Below are 22,485 nucleotides of genomic sequence, written 5' to 3'. Positions count from 1 at the left end.
TCTGTTTCTAGTACCCGCCATTATGGACATTGTGCAAAGAATACTTGCACAGTATCCATTCATATCTGAAATACTGTATGACTTCATCTAAGTGTGGTTATTGACTAGAGTGGTTAGGTCTGGCTTCCGGAAGTGCAGCGCCTTGTTTCTCTTTTTTCTTTGCTTATTGCAAAAAGGCCCCCTCTCTCAGCTGAGCCTCAAGCCACAATTGAAGTATCCTTGGATACCTGTTCACCTGTTGCTAGGCTACGCACTGGATGGTTACTAGGAAACAGAGGCTTGTGTACCATGTGAGTGCTGTGCAACAGATATTGGATGGCAGCTTTCCTGTAGAAGATGGTAAGAAGGGGGCAGGAATCGGTTACGTAATGTACAGCGTAAGGATGCAGCTGAAAATGACACATGAAACAAAACAGTTTACAAAGTGTGTAGCTATACAAACTGTTAACTCTTCCTCTTCTATGTTAACTTTATCTGCCCTCAACCCGGAAACCTCACTTGGCTGTTTTAAATGAAATCTATTATGAAGAGTGGTTTTCATGGGTGACCAAGTCTGTCTAACTGTATTATGTGAACTTAAGGATCTAATGCCGTGCAGAGTTCATTTATTTACAGGCAGATGCAGGCCAAGGTGATTTTTTTTCCTTTGATTGGACAAGCAGTCCCTGAAAAGAACACTAACTGTGATGTTTAGGCCAGCAATGGCTTTCTGGTAAATGTCCCAGTGAGATGGCAGGAGTATGAATGGAAAGAGGGTGGCCACTGTACCCCCTGTTTAAAGGTCTGTATCTGGTATCCCGTTTTCCAGCAGTGTGACAGTGACCCAAGGTGGAAGGGAGGATTGAGGGGGCAGGACTGTTAAGAGGCTTACAGCGTGACCTGGACTTTCTGGGTCATTAGATTGAGGTCATTGTGAAAGTGGTCTCTGTCTTGTTGGTGTGGTCTAACCTGGGGTGCAGGGCAGTGAGCTCAGTGCTAGAGCATGACATCTGCAGTGGAAAGATCTAATCATACTCCCTTATGATTAGAAGAATCCTCTCTCTACCCTGCAGCAGCTCTCCAGGTCAGAGCTGTTTTAATTGGTACCGTTTGGTCCCCAAAATGCTCCTGATGCTCCCTTGTCAGCATCCGTAACTAAATCAAAGTGGCGTGTGTGGTACAACATGAAACGCATTCTATGGCCTCTCTGTTCTTCCCCTGGCTCTTCTGCTGGGTGTTACATAAGGAATGCATTTAATTAAAGGCAAAGGAAAATTTCCATATCAGCCGTTTCCTCCGGGAAGCAAACGTCGAGCCGGGCATGAAACCACAAGATAAGAGCAGAGTCCACTTTCATATCTTCTGTTCTGGACTGTTGCTGACATTAACTGAGTTGTGAGGGTGTATAGTGTGGCAGCTATGTTTTTAGAGGTCTTAAATAGATTGGATACAGCTTTAATGTGTGTTTTGTGCCATTTTGTTTCTTGCACATCATTATGCATTTTGCAGTTTCCAAAATTCATGTAAAATATTCTGCAAGAAACACTAACTTAAACAATTTGTGGTCAGCTGGAATCTGGCCCAAATGGCTTAGTCTGAACGCTTGTGTAATGATGCCACGTGATGATGGTATGCAGATGTGGCATGTGAATTTCAATGGCAATATGGCTTCATTGAGTAATGGTCGGGCAATCGATATCTGCTCAGTGGTGTTTGTGTCCATTCGGTGCATTGGCGTGGAGGTAAGTTTTCACCTCTCAGACAGAAGGCTGGACTACAGGACTGACGCTTCCTTTTTTTCATAAATTCAATTGTCTCTTATCTGCCTGTCATCTGTCTGAAACTGAGAGTCTTATCCGGTCCCATCTCTCCAATAGGTGAAAGACCTGACGAGGTTCCTGGACCCCAGCGGTTTGGGAGTGATCAGTTTTGGGGATTTCTACAGAGGGATCACAGCCATCAGCAATGGAGGTGAGTGTCCATGTGTCTCTCCACAGGCAGAGGAATGTCCAGTCATCCCTATTCCTACAGTATGTCAGCACTGAGAAGTTATTGTAACAACACCACAGAGAGTCCATTTTAGTCCAGTCCTACACTTTAGTTTTTCCAGAGGAAATGTCCATGCTGTGTGTGGCTTCAATTCGTTTCCACGTCATGAGGCTTCAGTTACTTCAGTTACTTGCTCTTTCAATTGGTAATGTACATGTGAGTCACAGATGCGCAAGGCCTTGGAGGGGCAGGGTTAGCTTTCGCTGAATAATTCACAGAATCTTGGAGCTCTTGCTTTTTTAACAGCTTCTGTGTGTTTATACATTGTCAGGGAAACAGTCTCACCATCTGAACTCACTGTTTAGAATTCTGTTTAAATGACTAAGAGCCACCATTTGCTGGGCTGTTTGGAAGTTCTGTGGTGAACCGTGATAACCACAGTTGACCTGAATGGGACAAGGGGGAGTTGGGGGAGGAGCTGTAACACGGCTACTCTTGGAGGGGCTGGGGAGTTTGGGGGTTTAGATATAGGGGATTTGTGGGGATTTGCTGAGTCAACAACAAGCTCCACCCATCAGCAAAAGGGTCCCCCCCTTTTTTTTGAAAACACATTTAAAATGGGGGGAGCAAGGGGTGTTTCTTTGGGTGTTTTCCAGCTTTCCTGGATATCTTCAACCCCCCCCCCCATTACTATGATGATGTCAGCTTCTCCAGAGCATGAGTCTGGCGCAGGGTCCAGCAGGGCCAGCTACCCCAGTCAGCCACATGCCTTTGATTCAAAGGAGGAAGGAAAAAAATGTTCTATTTCCACTTGTCTTTTTGTTTCCACCTTTTTTTTTATTCACAGTTAAGAGAGAAGTTTCCATTTTTTGTACTTTCGCTCAGGGTTTTAATTAGCTAGCTATTTTTTCTTCGCTCTCTCGGGACAGACCTTTTTAGTCAGGATGTCTACGTTTAGAACATCCTAGCCGAAAAGTGCCCCGTAGGCAGAAAGTCCCCACCTGCAGTGGCACATTTGTCAATCTGTAATGGGGCTTGTGTGACGTGCAGAGGTAAGTCCACGGGACTCTTGTGGTGGATTGAGGCTCTGCTGCCAAGACTGCAGCAGTCTGTCCATGCAAGGACACTGTGAGCCACCTGTGGGGATTAGCGGTCTTCAATAGCGTATGCATTAAAGCAGAAAATTCAAACCTAAATACATCAAAGAAGATTTTATGCATCCCTACTTCAGTGCCATTAGCACTTCAGTGCCTCTTAGCTTGCTTTTTTATTTTTTTGATCAGATGAATGTGGTTTTTTCAAATCACAGGGAACATTGCATAACTGAGTACACAACAGCGGCTGGTCTGGTTGAGCTGGCTCCTTGATCTGTAGTAGACGGCCCTGTTTGCATGCTCAGTAGTGCCGGGCTGTTTGCAAAGCTGTGTTTACTAAACAGAAAGCCTGGAGGCTGGAGTGGCTAATGGGGGCCTTGTCATCGGGGTGTTTCAATGTGCCGGTGGCCTGTCATCACTGATCCATCTCTGGGTTTCAACAGTTCAATGGTTTAACAGTTCTGATTTTCAGTTTGTATTTGGACTGTTACAGCTGAATGCACAGCTCAGAGGTGATCAGCAAGAGACACACACGCCGCTTAGCACTCCAGAGTTTTCAGTAAATTCACATCACATGGAGGGACTGATGTAGAAGCACAGCACTGGAAAGTAGATTTTCTCTGAACGCGGAGTCGCTGCAGAGAATCCTCCCGGGACCTCTCAGCTGTGATCAGGTGATGGCGTGAGTCACAGTGCACCTCGCATCCCGTGATGTGCATGTGCCAGGTGTTAACGCATGGGGAAAATGCCCCACTTTCGGTGTGAAACTGAAACCAAACATGGCGTGATCTTGCATTCATTACATTTTTCCAGGGTGATGCAGTCTGCAGTACTTTCCCTGACCTCCGAAAGATCTGTCAGCAGGTTAGGGCATTGTCAAGACCACAGATTTGTACCAAGGATTCTCTGTCAGTGGTCGCAGAATGTCACAGTATCACCGACTTTGCACTGAGTATTCCATCATCAGATCCATACACTCCTTGATCTGTCACCTTATGTATTGACTCCTTATACAAAACAACGAGAAGCACAGAGTACACACTCTCCCTGGCAGAGAACAGCCTGATTGCTCACCCTGTCTGTGAATAATGCAGCCCATTACCTCAGAGTGCATTGACTGATTCAGAAAGGCCCGCATAAGAACGCCCACACACCTTCGCTTGTAAGATCACACAGAGACGAAATGCACACACATGGACAAGTAGTTGCCACTGATTTAGGACATCATGTATTGGTTTCTAATCAGAGAATTGGGTCAAATCAGCGCATCTGGGTTTCCATGACTGCTCATAATTTGGGATAATGTGATTTGTCTGTATCCTGTGTTTCTATTGTATCTGCTGTTACCCACTGATTCCAGCTTTCAGTACAAGGCTTGTCTATTCTGAGTTGTTAATGTGTGTTCGACCTGTAAAAGGTCAATCCTGTGTAGTGGTTTATTTACAATGTGCAGTATAAGTGGCTCCTCCCTCTTGTTTAGTCAAACCAGGGCAAAATTGTCAAATTCATGGCCTGTGTCTTATCCCACCCACCCCCCCCCCTCCCCAACCCACCCCCAGGCTCAGACCCACAGCTCTGCGACGTGCCCTTTCACCCCCGGGAGGAGGCCGCGGGCTCCGCAGAGGAGTACGATGACTACGCCGTCTTCGAGGTGAGGGCGCTGGTGTGTCCCTGTGACGCTCCCACTTTCACCCCACAGGTCAACACAGAAGATGCTAACACCAACTGCCTCAGGAACGAACCACAACTCAAACATGACTGTGTGCCCGCATTTGCACTGTATTCATGTGAACAAGGAACCACAGGGGCAAAGACAACAAGGTGCAACAAGAACAAGTGTTCATTGAGTGACACAGCTATGACTTTGATTATGTGAATATTTAACATGCTAAACAGAAGGGTCTGGCACAGCGGCCTGACATCTGGCTGAAGTTCACTTAAGCAAACATTGAAGTGCTAGAGCTCTTTTCTGCCTGTGTTATTGCATGTGTTGAGCTGTGGTCAGCATATCTGGCATTCCTCGTCCTGCCTCTGCTTGGGTATGTATATTTAGTTTTTAGTTCTGTTGAACTATGGCAGATTAAATTATTGCAGTTGTATAGACTGAAAGAGCTTTGTTTTGACCTATACAGTGTCTGTTCTTTCTGAGCGGAACTCTTAGTGTAACTGCAGTACCCTCTACTGGTCAGGGATTACAGTGCTGTGTGCTCAGCACTGCTTGGTTCATATGTAATGTATGGGAAAATGACATTCATGCTTGATTTGTGTTTAAAAAATGCTTACACATTGCAGGTTGAAAAACATTATCCCTAATTAAGATTACAAAGGGAATGTAAATACTGAAGGTACTGGATACAATTCAGTCAAGACAGCTTGCAAACTGCAGAAAATTTGAAACTGTGTATTGAGATTTTATTTACCCCCTCAAACTGTCGTTCATTACATTTGAAATGCGTCATAGTTTTCCATCTGATTAAAGGTAGATATCTTCTCTCTCCAAGACACCAATGAATACAGCGCCTGGGTACACTAGTTTGCAGAACCTGTTTGAGATATACTGATTTCTATTGAATTTTTCTAAGAGGAGAAATGGGTCCCTGAGGACAAGGCCATGAAAGGTACTGCAGACTGAGTGTGATGTCTGAGTGCCCTGCCGTCCCCCTCCCAGCCTGAAGGGCGTCTCAGGGGGCCCTGGCTCTCAAAGCGGGGTGGAGTCGTCGGATGAAGCCTGTGCTCTAACCAACACTATGTACAGAGCCCAAATGTTCTTGTCACAGTAACCCAGGGCCTCTCTCCAGCCAGGGCGCTGCCATTGTTGTCTGCTTCTCTGGCCAGAAATAAGAATTGAATAAGTGTTCTCTCTGGTGCGCAGAATAGTACAAGGCCAGGATTTTTAGTGCCAAGCTCTGGCATCCGTGTGCTCTCGGCAGCTTTGGGGACAGACATGCACAGTAATCAGCTAGTTGGCACTAGCTCTGCAGGTCGATTTTAATCTTTCCTGGTTGTAGAGTGCTGTTCAAATTTTATGCCTAGTACACTAAATGCCTCCATAATACACTAAATACTCCAGAGCCACCACCTCCACGTTCTGCACATCCAGCTAGTCTGTGCTGGCCACACCCATTCCCTCCTCTTGGACCAATCAGTCTTGTTTCCAGCTGAGTAATGTCTAAGTGAGTGTTACGGAAGTATGGAGGGGCTTAATTACCTAATGACCTAAGTACCTAAGCATACATGTTGGAACCTTTGAGCCCATGACTCACGTTGGGCATTACAAGGCAAGGCATTTAAGACAATGCTTGTGATGTGGAGAAATTACAGTAAGGGTGATGTAAGGGTTAGGTGGAGGGTTACATACTCTTGCAGCTGGTGGGGAAAAGAAGACGAAGTGGAGCCATAGGTTTTGAAGGTGACTTGGTTTTAGAGGTTTGGTAGTGTACAGTGTCGGGGTAGTGTACAGAGTCGTGTCCTACTTGGAAATGGTTCACAGAAATTGTGACTAGATTTCACTGTGCAGCAGTGGTAGCAGCAGCCGTGCCAAGAGGATTGGCGTTGCACTGGAGTGTCTCCTCTCTAACAGGGAGTGGCCCCACCCTCTTAACTAACCCATCATCCCTCGTGCCTGGATGTACCCAGTCTAGCAGGTGTTGTTGGTCACCCTGCTGGCCAGGGGTAGCATGCAGATGGCAGCTGAGCCTCTGTCTGCGCTGGACAGCCTGTGTGCTTTACTCATGCCTCGTTGGAAGCCATTCTTGTTTTGTGCCTTGGAGCGCAGGTCACGGTGATACAACAGTACAACAGATCTTACAGCACATGCTCAAGGGTGGCCATACTGTGTAGAGCAAGGCTTTTTGAATGCCAGATTTGAACTTTATTCATCGCAAAGATGCATTTGGCTCCTGATGTGACGTGAATGTTGCCTGATTATCACTGTCAATCACATACCACAGACAGATATAGTAACTAGTTCAGAGTTTTGCATAAGCCGCATTTCAGCATGACATGCCTTGATCGGGGTATGCTAAGACAATGAGGCCGCAAGGCTAAATGGGCTATTCACACATTCAGCCGGCACCAGGTGCGGGAAATCATCTTCACCACCGCTGTGGCAGCATGGGTTTTGTACTTTACAAACAAGGAAAACAACAGGGTGCTAGATCTGAGATGTAGGGGCTGGTGTAGCTGCGGTGTGCTGCGTTCTCACAGCAGAGGGCATTGACAGCCTCCCCTCTTCCCCCGCAGCAGAACGAGGTGACGGACAGCGCGTACCTCGGCTCGGAGAGCACCTACAGCGAGTGCGAGACCTTCACGGACGAGGACACGGGCACGCTGCCGCACCCCGAGCTGCACGAGGACGTGGAGACGGACAGCGCCATCGACGCCGCTCTGCACGACCCCGAGGAGGGCGGGAGAAGGTGAGGGGAGCCCCGCTTTGCCCGCGCCCCGAGCGCCTTGGCACTGGGCCCTCACCACGTCACCTGACTCAAGAAGCCCCTCCTCTTCCCCTGTCAGAGCAGCCTGTGCGCTGCCATAAGGTGTACTTATACGTCACTCACAGTCTTTAAACAAGCCAAACATCCACCACTCTACTCGCTAATGACAGGAGAGGCTGCGGTCCCACTTTCTGCATTTCCTGCATGTTTTCTGCTTTAATTAGGACCGCTCCCAGGGTCTGGAGGCAGCTGCTGATTAGATTCTGTTGATGCTTGTGGTCTGAGAATGCTTGACCTTTGACCGGCACTCCTGTTCTCATTATTAGACTCTCTGGTCACGCCACGCTATTTTTAAACTCAGGTTATTAAAACCCCCAGCCAATCGTTGTGAGTGTATAGCTCTGTATGCCACTGTGTCTCATCTGGACCCTCTGTTCAGATTGAATTTCCTGCTGGTCCAGGCTCCTTGTGGAGTTTTAGCATACCATTGCCAGATTGGTATTTTTACCTGTAATACAGCTGTTTGGTGTTACTGGACTCCATTAAGTCCAGTAAGACCACCCACCTTTTGAATCAAATTCCCACAGTACCTGTGCCTATTATAAACCGGTATGTGAATGAATGAGTGCTGTGTTTGTGTGTCGACGTCCAGCCTAGATTAGTTTATAGGATCTTAGAGCACACGATGAGTGGACACCTGTCCTGTAGATGGAAGACCAGAGCCTTCCGGTAAAAGAAAAGTTGCAAAAGAGCTAAATGGTTCAGGTGCAGTAAATGCGAATACCCATAGCATAGTGAATTTGACAACCAAATAGGTAGGGACTCACTTGTAGTACACACACATCAATGTACATTTTCATGGAAAAACTCGATAAAGGTGTTGGCTGGCATAATTACAGTACAAGGTGTTGTCTGGTTATAGTTAGACTGTTTCATGTGACAAAACTGTGTACACAGTTCTTTCCTCTGCATGAGACGTTTTCAGTACAATTAGCAGGTTCACGGCTCCTTTCTTTAAACAAAAACTGGAGATCCTCCTGCTGAAAGATATTGGGACATTTTTGACAACAATGCATCTGGTAGGCCATTGTAAAATGTCCTGTAAAAAACTATTTTCAGCTTGTCCAGGTAAAACACTTTTAATATTCTTCTGGTAATGTAAGACCTGCTTCAGTAAAATACAAAGTCGTAATACCAGATCTTCGTTTTGCACATAGTTCTGTGTGGTTTTAAGAGAAAAATCGAAGGTGGCATGAATCTCATCTGAAAATTCCTCCTTAAACGGAGCACTTGCCTCATCTCAAGATGCCCCTGAAGCCGTTGCCTTTGTAATCAGTCTTGCCTCCCCTCTCAGCCTGTTGAACTACACACAGTCTGTGTCAATGTCGCAGAATAATTGAAGCTTTTCCCTGGACCTTAGGTGATTATAATCAAGGTCCCTGTTAAATGTTCCTTCATTAATCTTTTCTGTGACATGCACTGTGATTGATTCCCTCAGTGTCACACCTTTGCTTTCACCTCGGCTTCACAGCATTTCCAAGGCATATCTACAGCCACAGCAGGAGCTGGAGCACATTTATGCACCCCATTAAAACAGTGCTGTCTCACTCTGTCTGGAACAGTACTATTTTTACAGGGCTCTTTGAATCCCAGTGCTCCTGCGGTATAGTCCAGTATTGGGCGTGCACATACGTTATACAGCTGGGTAGACGCGTGCTGCCAACCGTCCCGTTCACTGAAGAACGGGATTACAGGCCGCCACCTGTTTGGCAGCAGCTCACGGACAGACGCTGCTGTTTACGCACTGATGTCTGAGCCCCAGGTGTTTCTCAGAGAAAATGCCACACACTCGAGTAACCAGCACTGATGGCGGTGTTCAGTATGAGCCTGAGCACACATACCCTGCTTCATATCACAGTGATTAGTATTTTGCAGTTAAGACCAACAGGAGCAATCAGCGCCGTAGCATATCCCCACAGGTGAGAGGGATGGGTGGAGCGCCCGGGTACCCAAGTGGGCAGCAGCTGTGCCCATGGGGGTATAAGCACCCGCCACCTGTGGGACCGGCTCGCCAGGTGCTGCCATTGCAGGATCTACAGGTCAGCGACAGGACAGGCCAACGGGGGATGATCGTTTGAGCCCAACAGCAGATCCTTACTGGCTGGCTACTTGGTGTTTTTGCTTCCCTTCATCAGAAAGCCTTGCGATGCAGGGAGTGTGGAGTTGGCATTTGCTTTTCCTTTTGATTGGTTTTATCAGTTAACACCTCATCTCGCTCTGACCCAGGAAACTGAATGGCCATGCCAGAGCTCAGAGCCTCCCCCTCTCTGAAGACTACTCCGTTAATCCCATTGAAAGCCGGACGCTATAGAAATTAGCTTCTTGAATACGGACATTGTCAATTTTTAATTAATTAAAAATGATCAGGAAATTAATTTATTTGCAATCATTTAATAGGCTTCCTCTATCGGAGCTGTCAGACCGGCCCAAATTAATTTCCTGCTCTTCTTGATTGCTCAGTGGGTCGCCTCAGAATGGTGTGTTCCTCCTTCTCTCTCTCTCTGTATCCCCTCTGTGTTGTCTTAAAATTTCCACCGTCACTGAAGTTCTTTTTTTTTTTTCCCATAGTAATTTTCTTGGCTACATTCTTCAGCCCATTTCCCAGAAGCCTCGGCTTAGCTCATGCAGAATTCCCGACGTTATGAGCCTCCCCGGCAGGCTCTGTGCCTGGCGGGGCTTTGCACGAGAGTGTCTGCTCCTCTGTCTCAGCTTCACGGTGTGTGCGCTTTTTTCATTAGAGATGAATGGATGTGCTGCCATACTGTGGGTTTACTGGCTCTCTGAAGCCATTCTTTCTGTTTCCTGGCCCATCACATTTTTGTCATTTCCGGCACCAGGGTGGATGCGTAAGCGAACGTCCTTCCTTGTTTAGTGAAGGAGAAGGGGGTTGTGTTAAGTGTAAATCCAAAAGTATTTTATCCTGGAAGGCGCTCTTTCAGGCCGAGTGTATTTGTTGTGAAAGCCGTAGCATACAGCACTAATACTGTGCTAAAAATAAGTAAGGACACAACTCTTATGTGAAGTGTGCACGTGGCCGGACCACGGCCACCGTTTTCATTCCCTGCCACGCGTGGTTGTGTAACTGCCGTGTCCAGCGCTTGCTGGGCGGTGTTAAATCGCAGGCATGGAATGGAACGACGGTGGGTGTTTGTTCATTAAACCTGTTAAGCTCTCGCCTCGGTTTTGCAATGTACCCCAATGGCCGCGCGAGTCTGGAGGTTCAGCGCGTCTGCGTGTGAATGCGTGCTCTTGTGCAGGATTAGAAATTAAACAGGATTAACCCCCGTCCCCCGCTCACACGTCCCAGGGCCCCTCTTATAGGATATAATCGCAGCGGCTACAGTCACTCCGCTTTATTGTAAATCTGATTAACCTTCCTCCATGTGCGGCAGTCTTTATTCGAGGCTTGAACGGAACAGACCCCACAGAAGGAGCAGCGTAAGGAGCTTGTTTGATCTAGCAGAGAGGGTGCGTTTGGGACCAGCGCTCTGTTTCCAAGTGGTGGTCGGGTAAACAAGTGAGAGACGTGAGGGATGCGTTCCCTCTCTTCGTCCGCGCTGCCCGCTCTCCGTCTGAGCGCCTGTGTGGGCCGGAGCCGAGGGTAAGCAGGGCACACGCGCCGAGGAGACGCACTTTAGGCGTCTTATTTTGGGTCCTTTGGCTGAAGGTTGTAGGTTGAAACAGAGAAGGCAGGTTCTGGCTGCTTCAGAGCACTGGCTGTTCACGTGCCTGTTGCAGTCACTCCCTGCTTTCACTATTGCCTGCTGCACTAGTGATACTCTGTCTGAATATGCTGTTATGAATACTGTAGTTTGTGTATTTGGGAGGTTTAGGGCATTTTCCCCCTGCCCTCCATTTGCTCTGAAAATGAGGGCCAGTTTGGCTGGTTTGGCTTAAATGTTTTCCTTTTTGGGTTAGCTGCGTAAGCCTCTTGAACTAAAACAAGCTTTCTGTGGGGGGGTTTAACTAAATGAAAAAGTTGAGCCTTTTTCCATAGACAAAGAACCTGGTGGATTTAGAGGAACTGGCATGTTAGCCTGTACTGCTAATTGCAAAACTTGTACAGATTGTGCTGAAGACAGTCATCATCTGTGGAATGAGTCATCAGTTAGATGCAGTCATGGCAGGCTGAATCAGCACACACAATCAGGAGAATCTGTTGAGTGCAGTCATTACAGACTTGATTGTGACCATTTGTTCTGGGTAAATGTACCATTTCAATGTTCTACTAACAATTTGATATGTGAAAGGCTAAAGGTATGATTTTTCCCTTTACTTCCCTGAAGGGTTTTTATGTTAAATGTATTGTAGGGTTGCCATTAAAGGAAAGTTTTTTTTTCTCAAATGCAGTACCTTTAACAGTGTAAACATACTTGACTACTTTTCTCAGAGGATTTGGGCAGCAGCTCATGTTTGGATTGTCTGGGTTGGATTGAGTTTGAAACCTGACTGAAAATGGTAAAATAGCCAGTAACTGTTATGGAACTGTTATGCGACTTTGTGACCTGTGAATAGGTGGAAGTCACTGTGTGAACACTTGTGGAATCTTCAGTAACAACCCCAGCGCTTAAAGACTAAAGATTTTACCCCCTGTATGTTTGTGAGCTTTGTTACTGTTAGGTTAGAATAACAAAAGGATATTCTTGCAGTTGCTTTTTCGCTTTGAGTTCATCTTTCACATTAGTATTGTTTCCTATGACGTCTGATGAAGGGAAGGAAGCCCTATTTTGTATAGCCAGGTTTTTTTTTTTTTTTCCAGTTAACGTTTACCTGAGGTCAGTGACGTCACATCACCTTGGCAACATCCATTCCAGCAGATGAAGGAAGCTGCCTCACTCATGACACTCTCTCACACACTCGTTGCCATGCTGACAGTCATTTATTTAGCTTCTTAACACACTTTTACAAAGGCAGTGCCCTTGTATAAAAAAGGCATTGAACGTGTTCTTTAAATCGTTGCACACCAGGTGATGCAAGGTAATATTGTAAATACGTATCTAGCTGTGATCTTGTTTTTCTAGTCACCTCCCTATCTTTCCCTGCTGTTTTGCAGTGTTAGTAGGAGGAATTGAAGTGATCAAAAATATGTAATGGGCACATTTTTTGAGAATCTGTGTAATTAAGTAGGAAGTTCATTTCCAACATTACAGCTGTCTGAGATTGTTTGACAGGTCAGTGTGGCCCAAGGTGCAGTTAAAAAAGGTTAACAACGCCAGCTGATTCTTCCTCTTTCAATGTGCCCGCCTCTCATTATCTCATACTTCGAATAACCACACCCTGCTCTGATCTGATTGGCCAAACCTCACAGTATTCCCTGTACTCTGTTAGCCGATTCATCCTCTACACAAAGGGGTGGGGGAAATGCTGTGGGACTGGCCTGTACATGTCCCATGGCGTCTAGCACGCTGTCATTTAAAAGGCTTGAAATGTAAATGATGCCAAAGGGACGGCTGCGTGCGGGCATCAACTGTGTCACATTCGTGCTGATTTATCTCTCTCTCATAAATGGCAAATGGAAATAAGGCCCGGTTCACGAGGCCCTGGAGGAAACACATGTGCCCTTTTTCTCAGTGCACAGATTGGTTTTGATAAGGCCGAGTCTTCATTAGCATGAGAGCAACCAAAGCATGTGAAAGGGGCTGCAGTGTTTCTAAAGTATGAGAGGTGTGGTGTGTGTGGGGGTGTGTGCCCTGACATACCTGCAGGATGGTCTGATAAGAACAATCTGCTCGTCAGCTCTGATTATGTCATATTTTAGTGTCTGCTATGAGTACTTCCGATGTGTGTATCTCTACAGTGCAGCAAGTGTGTGCTCACCAGCCCCCCCTCCCCTCCCCCCTCCCAGGCTCTCCTTGGGCTCGGAGCTAAACAGTCACTCCCTGGTGACGGTGGTGGGCGGCGAGGAGGAGCACTTTGAGGACTTCGGGGAGGGCCATGACTCGGAGCTGGCCCTGGACAGCCCAGCGGGGGCGACGGAGGAGGAGGGCAGCTCGGCTGGCCAGGTGCAGCGCCCCAGCATGCTGCTGTCTCCCAGGTGAGGGACCGACACGGCCATGGCCTCAGGGAAATGACAGTGTGACGCACTCTCCGTGGCGACGGACTCCACCCGCCTTAGAGTTCAGCCAGTCTAACCATTCAGCCCGTCTAACCATTCACACAGTAGTTGCTAGCACTTCATGTTCACAAATTATACAGCTATGCATTTCTGCTGTGAACCAGAGGAGTTAATAAAACAAGATAAACAGAAGTATTACATTTTGAGCTGCAGATAATGAAGGAGATCAGTAAAAATGTAATATTTTGCCAGGATTAGCTCAATAATTCATACCAGCGACAATGAAACAAATGTCAGTGAGAGGCGGAATGAACTAAAACAACTTTAGGCAATTTAGGCAGAGATAAGGTTCGGCTGTAGGATAAAGATGAGACAGATATTCTCACATGTGCCAGTAACTAAATGAGTGTTCCAGATACAAGGACAAAATGATGCACAGAGCTTGCCTGTCAATGAGCCTCTGACACATGGTTGTAGAGTGTGTGTCAGTCAGTGGTGTGTCTTTGTGTGTGTCTAACACGGTGCACTGCTCTGTCCCTCTCAGTGTGTTCACACCTGTCTCTGTGTTTCTCTCTCTCTCTCCTCTGCCTCTCCCTGCCTGCATTCTGTGTTTTTATCCAGGATTGGTAATGTGGGCTAATACCTAATTCCTGTTAAAGCCATGTAATATAATCCAGCACTCTGCTAATCTTTGTTTCCCGTTTTTATGGTATTAACTGACTGGCTTGGAACTTACGTACTGAATAGGTAATTAAGTTGGGTCCGGTGATGAGGCCTGATGCCTGTCGCCACCTGCAGGCTCTACAGGATCAGTGGTGCTGTTCTCTAGAGCCCGGTTCACACACAGACCTGAAACGCCTTTTTGCAGAGTCGCCCCTCATGCATAGTAGGGTCGAATACATCTGCAGGACAGGGCAACTGAGTCTATTGATAGTGACACAGTTAAAGTGTCTGACCATGGGGGTGTTGCACTGTTGGGAAATTAATTTCTGGAGGCCAATTTCTCTGTAGTAGCAGTCGACAAAGGGCCAGATCTCACGTGCAGACAAGGCTCCCAGACTGTGGGAAAATTGGCCGCTGAAATACTGGGCTCTCCATGCAGACTCCCCTCAGGGTGAGGCTGAGTCATGAGTTCTGCTCTAGTAAGCAGCGTTATTGCTGGTGATGCCGTGCCAGTTGAGTGCAATAACCCCATAGGTCCCAAAAGCAATATCGGGGCATCACTTAGTGCACACTTCAGAATAACAGCCAGTTTGCGATTTGCAGAACAATTCCCATGGCGCCATTAAGAAATTTTTACAGTGTCTGGGATGGGGTGCATCTAGACGCGGGTAATTGTAATGTATCGAATAAACAGAGCACTGATCATCTCTCTTGCTGAGAGTGAGGTGTGTGAGACGGTGCAGGGTGTGAGGGAGACGCTAGCAGCCAGCGGGTGAGTCATTTTGAACCCCTCTCCCGTCCCTGTCATTGGGTATTGGTGCATTAGGCCCAGAGCGAACACCAGTGCAGGCTCACCAGCACAGCCCGCCGGGCGTGAGCGCTTCGGCTTTTGTTGCCGCGATCGCGCCAGAAGCAGGCAGCAGTATTATGTAATCAATAGGAAGGGCTTTTAGCATGTAATGGCCGGACAGGAGGCCGGTCTGTGGGGAGCATTCAGACCCGGCTGCAGCACTCATTGGTGCTCATCAGCATGTCTGGAGGCACGCTCCCTCATTAGCTTCTGGGTGAAGGTCTGTTCTGGGAAAGCTTGGTTATGGTGAAGTCATCAGTGCTGAACATCTGCCCAGATGTTAACCTGTTACATCACGTTTATGCTTGTGGAAGAGAGCCTAATGCTAACCAACTTACATTTTTAATATTATGCACTTATACAAGTAGTTTCTTGAATTGATGGCTAAGTGCCTTCTTCAAGGGCACAGCAGTAGTAATCTCAGCCAGGAATCAAACCTGCTGCCATTATCAACCATTATCGTCGACCCAAGTGTGAGGTTTAAACTGGTACCACTATGACTCTGGTCTTCTGACCCATTGTGAGGTGCTCATCCTGGATAAGAAACAACACAACTCCACTACAACCAAGTCACTGTTCAGCCCCTGTGTAACGACTGCTCACTCACCCCCCCACAGCTTCTGAACTGGGGTCTTCAGCTGTGTAACCGTGACTGTCTAGTTCTGACACATTGGCTTCTGTCTGGCATGTAACTGTACTAATTGTTTTCTAACCACACGTTGCATCTGTGATTAGTTTGCTTCAGCCCTAATCATTAATTTCTTCAGGTCACAGTAAGACCAAGCCTAGCTGTATCCCACATTCTACAGCGATGCAACCAGGACTATGGAACAACTACTTTATGGTCAAATGAGTTCATTTCATTTGTTATCATGATGGGCTGTTGATCAAATAACGGGGAAACTTTATTGGCCTACTCTGTGTCAGCGGTTCTGATACCTTTACTGTAGGTATGCACATCTACTACTGCATATGAAATGGCTGTAGAAATTCCCTGTGGACATAAGCCAAAGTGTCAGTGTTATGGGGGCTTTTCCCGAGCCTCGACGGCCCTGTGCGCATGAGCTCAGAAGCCGACCCTTCTCTCTCCTCTCGTCAGTCACTCACCCCGTTCCCTCCCTCTCTCTCTCACTCTCCTCAGCGCCGATCCTTTCCCTGCCAGCTTTCAGAGCTTTCTCAGGGAGGAGGTGCTTGACTTTTTCTGTAGCCAGTGTCACAAACAAATTAGTCGCCTCGAGGACCTCTCCACACGCCTGAATTTCCTTGAAATGAATAGGTAACGCATGCTCCTCCACGTTCTCCCTACCGCTCCCTGTGTACGTGCGTGCATGCGTGCGTGCGTACGTGTGTGTGTGTGTGTGTGCTGCGTGCGTGCGTACGTGTGTGTGTGTGTGTGTGCTGCGTGCGTGCGTACGTGTGTGTGTGTGTGTGTGTGCTGCGTGCGTGCGTACGTGTGTGTGTGTGTGTGTGCTGCGTGCGTGCGTACGTGTGTGTGTGTGTGTGTGTGCTGCGTGCGTGCGTACGTGTGTGTGTGTGTGTGTGCTGCGTGCGTGCGTACGTGTGTGTGTGTGTGTGTGTGTGTGTGTGCTGCGTGTTGGGCTTAGATCTGTTTCGGAGCTTCTTGAATCTGTACTTGCTGTTCTAGCTCTTTGTCATGGCTGTAGTTCAGAGGTAGCCCAGGTAAGTAGTTGTATGGCAGCGACTGCTTTCTAGCCTGTAAAGCTTCTGTACAGTGTTGTCTGGATGCATGCGGTGAGGTTTGTGCTCATTTGTATGGTTAAGTCAAAATGTGTTCGCCGTTACTTTTCAAATGTACGCGCTCCACTCTCTCCAAATGAGCCGTCTGGGTCACTGAATGAGACCTACAGTAAGTGAAAGCGTGCTTGAGAGGGCCACACCTGTGCCTGCCCCAGGTGCCTTATCCACGATAGCCCCCTCTCGGAGTGCACAGAGCACAGGACTGACGCTGGCCACAGCGTAGCATTCTTTATATATCTTCGTACATTACATTGTTTGGATAATTCACAGTAAGATCACTTAACAGTTATATGGAGCAGTATTCATATTTGTTGCTAAAAAGTAAGTAAAGTAAAATCTAGTTTTATTATATCTTCACATTTATGTGGAGCCTAAGAGACCTGCATAAGTGATATTCCACATGTTGGGAGTCATATCAAAATGTATAAACAGGCCTCTGTGTGGACGGCAGTTTAGGCCCAGTGACCTCTGACCTGGAGACCCCTCCAGGTCAGTCCAGTTACAGGAGCCCATCTGATGTGGAGTCTGTCAGTTTGGGCAGCTGACAGCACTGCCTAGTGGCTGCATGCCGTGCTGGCACGTCTCCTTGTTGAGCTGTGTGTATGTGTGTGTCTGACTCTGGATGCCCTCCCTTCCCCCCCCACTCCACCCCCTCCTCTCTGGCTGCTTTGCCAGAGGGGTCACGGGGTCGTGGGGTCGAAGGAGGCTCTTTTCTCCTGCGCCTCCTCTTCTACTCTTTCTTTCTAAGATTCCTGTCTTTTTCCACCCACAGCACCAGCAAGAGACTCTCAAGCAAAAAGGTGGCAAGGTATGTGAACATCACAGTCCTTATGACTGTTACAAATACAGAGTAGAGACTGCAGTACTGTGTTGTATGTGAGACAGTGTGGACTTTCAATGTCTGTGGGAAGAGAAGGCTGCACGCTTACCTTATCAGCAAGGAAAGAGAGGGTAGGAGAGCAAGGGGGCCCACGACACAGGCAGGAAGCCTGAGGCTCAGTCATGTGTTCAGCATTACAGCAGGGCATTGGCGAGGCTTAGACAGGCTTGCCCCACTCAGCCTTTTTCTACCTGTCAAAAGAAGATGAGGCTTATACAGAAACCGCTGTGTCTGAGAGAGTTTGAAGGAAACTGAATGCGTTAGTCCTGCTAGGAACTGGGAAGGAAGGCCAGTTGTTTGTCTGAGGGAGGAGTTTGGGAGTGCTTACGGTCTTGGTCCCCTCTCTCCTCCACAGACACCTCCTCCAGAGCGGTACCTTGACCCTGGACCCCATGGACGACCTGTCCCGTGACATCCTGGAGCTGGGTGACACAGACCTCACGGACAAGGTAGAGCACTGTACCGCAAGCCATCATCAGCCCCACATACCCCCGTTAGCAAGGTGTTGTTTTTTCAGGGTGGGATTATGGGAAATGGGCCAGGTGACCACAGATTGAAACACTGCAGTACTGTACATGAGCACATGATCCATACGCAAGGTCCGATGAAGTGATGGAACTAAGCATGTAGTGTGGCTCCTGCCCTGCCACCGTCCCTTTTCCCCTTGCAGGTGATGTTCCTGGAGAAGCGCGTGTCGGAGCTGGAAAAGGACTCGGCCGCCAGTGCGGAGCAGCACATACGCCTGCGTCAGGAGAACCTGCAGCTGGTGCACAGGTGAGCGGCGTCGGCTGTGCCTGGGTGCTGCGTCACAGCGGCCCGCACAGTATAGCCAGCAACCTGCTGTGTCTGGAGGTGCACATTTGAGCAAGTCTGATATTTTTCAGTTGTTATACAACATTGTCACATCTTCAAGTGTTCCATTATCACTGAAATTAACAAAGAACACTGTGCAAGAGCAGAAGGAAATACTTGCTCAAATTAGTTACTCAAATGGTAGGATAAAGCTCCAGAGGGGTTAGATTTCGCATTTGGTTAGCATTTTAGCTTTAGCATGTGTCAGTTATTCTTCGAGTCGTGAGTGACGGGTCACGGACATCCCGGTTCACCAACCGCGGCCCCCTGCCATGTCTGTGCAGGGCCAACGCTCTGGAGGAGCAGCTGAAGGAGCAGGAGGCGGGGGCGGAGGAGGCGCTGCAGTTTGAGGCGCGCAGGCAAAAGGAGGCGCTCTGCAAGCTGGAGCGTGAGCGCGGCATGGAGCTGGAGAACCTGCAGAGCAGGTGGGCCCTGGCGTCGCCACGGACACGACCCCTGAGTCTGTTTTTCACCATCTGCACACCCACAGGGGCCGCAGGAGCCCACGGAGGGTTCAGAATTCCCTAATAGGCTTTGGGACAGGAAACCAGGAAATGTATTTTGTCCATTTTTATTGCTTCATCAGGAGCGCTGTCCTGAGGATATCACGTTAGTGGTTTTTGTTTTTAATATGCGCTCCTGGACCATGTTGCATTGCAGAACAGTACAGCCGTAGGCCTTGTTGAGTGTAATAACAGATAGTCTATAGCAGGAATTTGATTGGAATAGGATTGCTTTTTGTTTTTGTTGACAGAAGATACATTTCAGCTTTTTCATATTTTGAGGTATGTTTAATTTAAAACAATATGTTACATATGTTAATATGAGCCAGAACCACTGTACTCTATTTAACATTGTTATCGTAAGTGTGCAGGAGCTTGAGAGCCACTCTTCTGGAAAAGGCAGCAGACACTCACTGCCATCTAGTGGCTGAAACCAAACCTGTGATACCAGACAGTCTAGAGTCTAGCCTATTAACTCCCCATATTTGTATTTCTGTTCTGTGTATGTTTTAGTGAAGTCATTAGATAGGAGGCAGTAGCCATTGTCTCATATATGGTAGTAGTAACAGTAGTTCAGTTTTGCATCAAAAATAATTTCTGATAGGAAAAAGCATTTAAACACAATTCCATTTTATCAATACAAGTATAGTAAAATGCAAAACCAACCTAGTTCATCTGAAAACATTGTGAATTTGTTCTGATAATACGCAGCATTTGCCACGGTTGATTGTGAGCCGCATGGATTTAGAGTGACCGCTTGCGTGCCGTACTTTGGCAGAGTGGCCATTGAGTGATGGCGGCTTGTCGGTGCTGTTTCAGACTCCAGCAGCTGGATGAGGAGAACGCTGAGCTGCGGTCCTGTGTGCCCTGTCTGCGCGCCAACATCGAGAGGCTGGAGGAGGTGAGGGCAGCGCCAGGCTCGGGCAAACAGTGCAGCCGCTTTCTCCTTCGGTTACTCTTCTCATTACCCCACACATCAGCATGCACCGTTACTATCCTCCATCACATCAGCATGGGCCATCGCCATACTCCATCGCCATGCCATATCTTCAGGCTCCAACATATTACCATGCTCCATGACATCCCCATTCCCCACTGCAATGCAATATCACTACACTCCATCACCATGCTCCATGACATCACCATGTTCCATGACATCATCATGCTCCTCTTCAATGCACCATGATATCACCATGCTCCATGGCATCATTATCTTCCACCACAACGCCCCATGATATCACTATGCTCCATCACCATGCTCCATGCCATCACTGTGCTCCATGACATCATCATGCTTCATCTTCTTGCTCCATGACATCACCATGCTTCATCTCGCATTGAGGATATAACCAGGGGTACTTTTTCTCTCCAGTCAATATCCAAGGGATAATCAGGATAAATGGTGACATTAGTGGCATTTTATGTGGTACTTTTAATTAATGCACATGCACACATATATAGATAGATAGGTGCTGCTCTCTAAGTCCCTCAAGTACAGTCAGCATATAGGATTTAGGATACAGTGTATAGTGCGGCTCTAAGCTGCTCACCCCGATGGAACCCTCCATACCCCCTGCAGGAGAAAAGAAAGCTGCAGGACGAGACGGAGGACATGACGCTGAGGCTGACTGAGGAGTTGGAGGTGCGGAGGAAGGTGTCGGACAAGCTGTCGCACGAGCGGCACAAAAACCAGAAGGAGAAGGAGTGCACGCAGGAGGTGAGCTGTGACCTCAGAGCTGCTGTTCTCAGGTCAGCCTGTGTGCCATGCCTTTGCTCATTTGTCAGTGTGATCTCAGAGCTGCTGCTGTCCTCAGGCCAGCATGTGAACTGAACCATCACTCACCGTGGGTAAAACAAGCAACTCTGTTCAATTCCGTTATTCTCCATCACTCAGGTCTATCAGGTGATATGTATTCCAGTTGTTAGATTCATGATTGTTTTTAGACAGCGGTTTTTAGTGGCTCCCATTGGCTGAAGCACATAAGCTAATTACTTTGTTAATTGAACCAATTTTCCCAATCCTGACAATCCTGAGTTGATAAGTTTAAAGAGCTGGTAGACTTGCTTTAGCCCTGTAGGCTATTTGTTGTTTGATTGACAGGTAGGCATTGTTATGATTTATGATGTAAAATACCTGTAGTGTTCTGCTGCATGACGTTAGATACTGTGGTGTGCGTACATGTACTGTCATTTACTGGCCTGTCATATGGTGGAGTGCATGTGTGTGTGTGTTAGGATCTGTGGTATTTGCGTGCTGCTCTAACCCCCCCGGGTTTCTCCCTCAGCTCATCGAGGACCTGCGCAAGCAGCTGGAGCACCTGCAGCTGTACAAGCTGGAGGCGGAGGCCAAGAGCGGGCGCTCGGCCAGCGCGGGGCTGCAGGAGTACCAGACGCGCGCACGCGAGGCCGAGCTGGAGCAGGAGATCCGCCGGCTCAAGCAGGTGAACAACATACTGTATACAACAAAGATACGCACAAAATGCCCCATTGAGAAGCTGATTAAGCAGGAATGCAGTATACATTCCGGTGCTGGGCATGTGGGTGCTGGGCCCGTGTCACTGTTGCAGTGGGCCCAGTGTCACCTTGGTGCAGTCACAGCGCAGCCCGTCCCTTACCACATCACACACAGTGGCCCCAGGTGTCTCGCTACAGCCGCGGCGTGGCTCAAATGCCAGCACCTTGACCTTTTCAGTCATTCATTCATTCATCTAGTCTGCTGCTGTGGAAGGGGATTTGCGAAATCGCTGACTGCACACCACAGGTGACCTGGGTTTTGAGGCTGGCACAGCATTCTTTTGGGCTAAAAAGGAGAATGAGTGTGTGTCTGTGTGTGTGCGCGCGCAAGTGTTTGTGTGATTGCTGACTGACGGTCCTCTCTCCCCGACAGGATAACCGTGGCCTGAAGGAGCAGAACGACGAGCTGAATGGGCAAATCATCAATCTCAGCATCCAGGGAGCCAAGAACCTGTTCGCTGCCTCCTTCTCTGAGTCACTGGCCGCAGAGATCAACTCCGTGTCCCGGGACGAGGTGGGGCTCACCGTCACAGCGAGGCATCCGTCTGTGCATTATCATCTGATTATCACAGCGTTGCCTCAGCATTGTCTTTCTCTTATCAGCTGATGATTACAGTATAGAAGCACTCAGCTTGTGATCCATAGTATAGATGTTCTTTTTTATCAGGTACCAGCTGATGACAACATAAGAGCTCTCGTGAGTTGTCTCAATGATGCTGAAATAAGATAACAATAGAAATGCTGCATGTAAAACCTATAATATTTTTATAACCCATTCCCCTCTTTTATATAAGCACTTCATTTCCGCAGTAAAACAATCTACATCCGGTGCCTTCTGTATGTTTCTCTCTTATT

The 22,485-nt window shown here is 47.8% G+C and overlaps 1 protein-coding gene across 2 annotated transcripts in view; it reads left to right on the top strand.

The window, feature by feature from the left end:
* The window catches only part of LOC118794808 (rab11 family-interacting protein 3-like), a 41,019-nt gene that overhangs the window by 14,043 nt on the left and 4,491 nt on the right, over window positions 1-22,485 (top strand). The window contains exons 2-14 of one of the 2 annotated variants that reach the window (XM_036553087.1): window positions 1,857-1,950; window positions 4,622-4,713; window positions 7,305-7,477; window positions 13,401-13,589; window positions 16,265-16,399; window positions 17,654-17,689; window positions 18,117-18,210; window positions 18,432-18,535; window positions 18,898-19,038; window positions 19,936-20,017; window positions 20,696-20,833; window positions 21,402-21,557; window positions 22,004-22,144. In XM_036553087.1, the coding sequence (XP_036408980.1) occupies window positions 1,857-1,950; window positions 4,622-4,713; window positions 7,305-7,477; window positions 13,401-13,589; window positions 16,265-16,399; window positions 17,654-17,689; window positions 18,117-18,210; window positions 18,432-18,535; window positions 18,898-19,038; window positions 19,936-20,017; window positions 20,696-20,833; window positions 21,402-21,557; window positions 22,004-22,144 (1,575 nt within the window). The remainder of the gene's footprint in view (window positions 1-1,856; window positions 1,951-4,621; window positions 4,714-7,304; window positions 7,478-13,400; window positions 13,590-16,264; window positions 16,400-17,653; window positions 17,690-18,116; window positions 18,211-18,431; window positions 18,536-18,897; window positions 19,039-19,935; window positions 20,018-20,695; window positions 20,834-21,401; window positions 21,558-22,003; window positions 22,145-22,485) is intronic. The other variant, XM_036553088.1, reaches the window with a different exon arrangement.

Source organism: Megalops cyprinoides, chromosome 19 (genome assembly GCF_013368585.1).
Source record: "Megalops cyprinoides isolate fMegCyp1 chromosome 19, fMegCyp1.pri, whole genome shotgun sequence".
In the NCBI taxonomy this organism is placed as follows: Eukaryota; Metazoa; Chordata; class Actinopteri; order Elopiformes; family Megalopidae; genus Megalops; species Megalops cyprinoides.
Note: the sequence above shows the minus strand (reverse complement) of the source record. Positions and strands in the feature narration are given on the sequence as shown.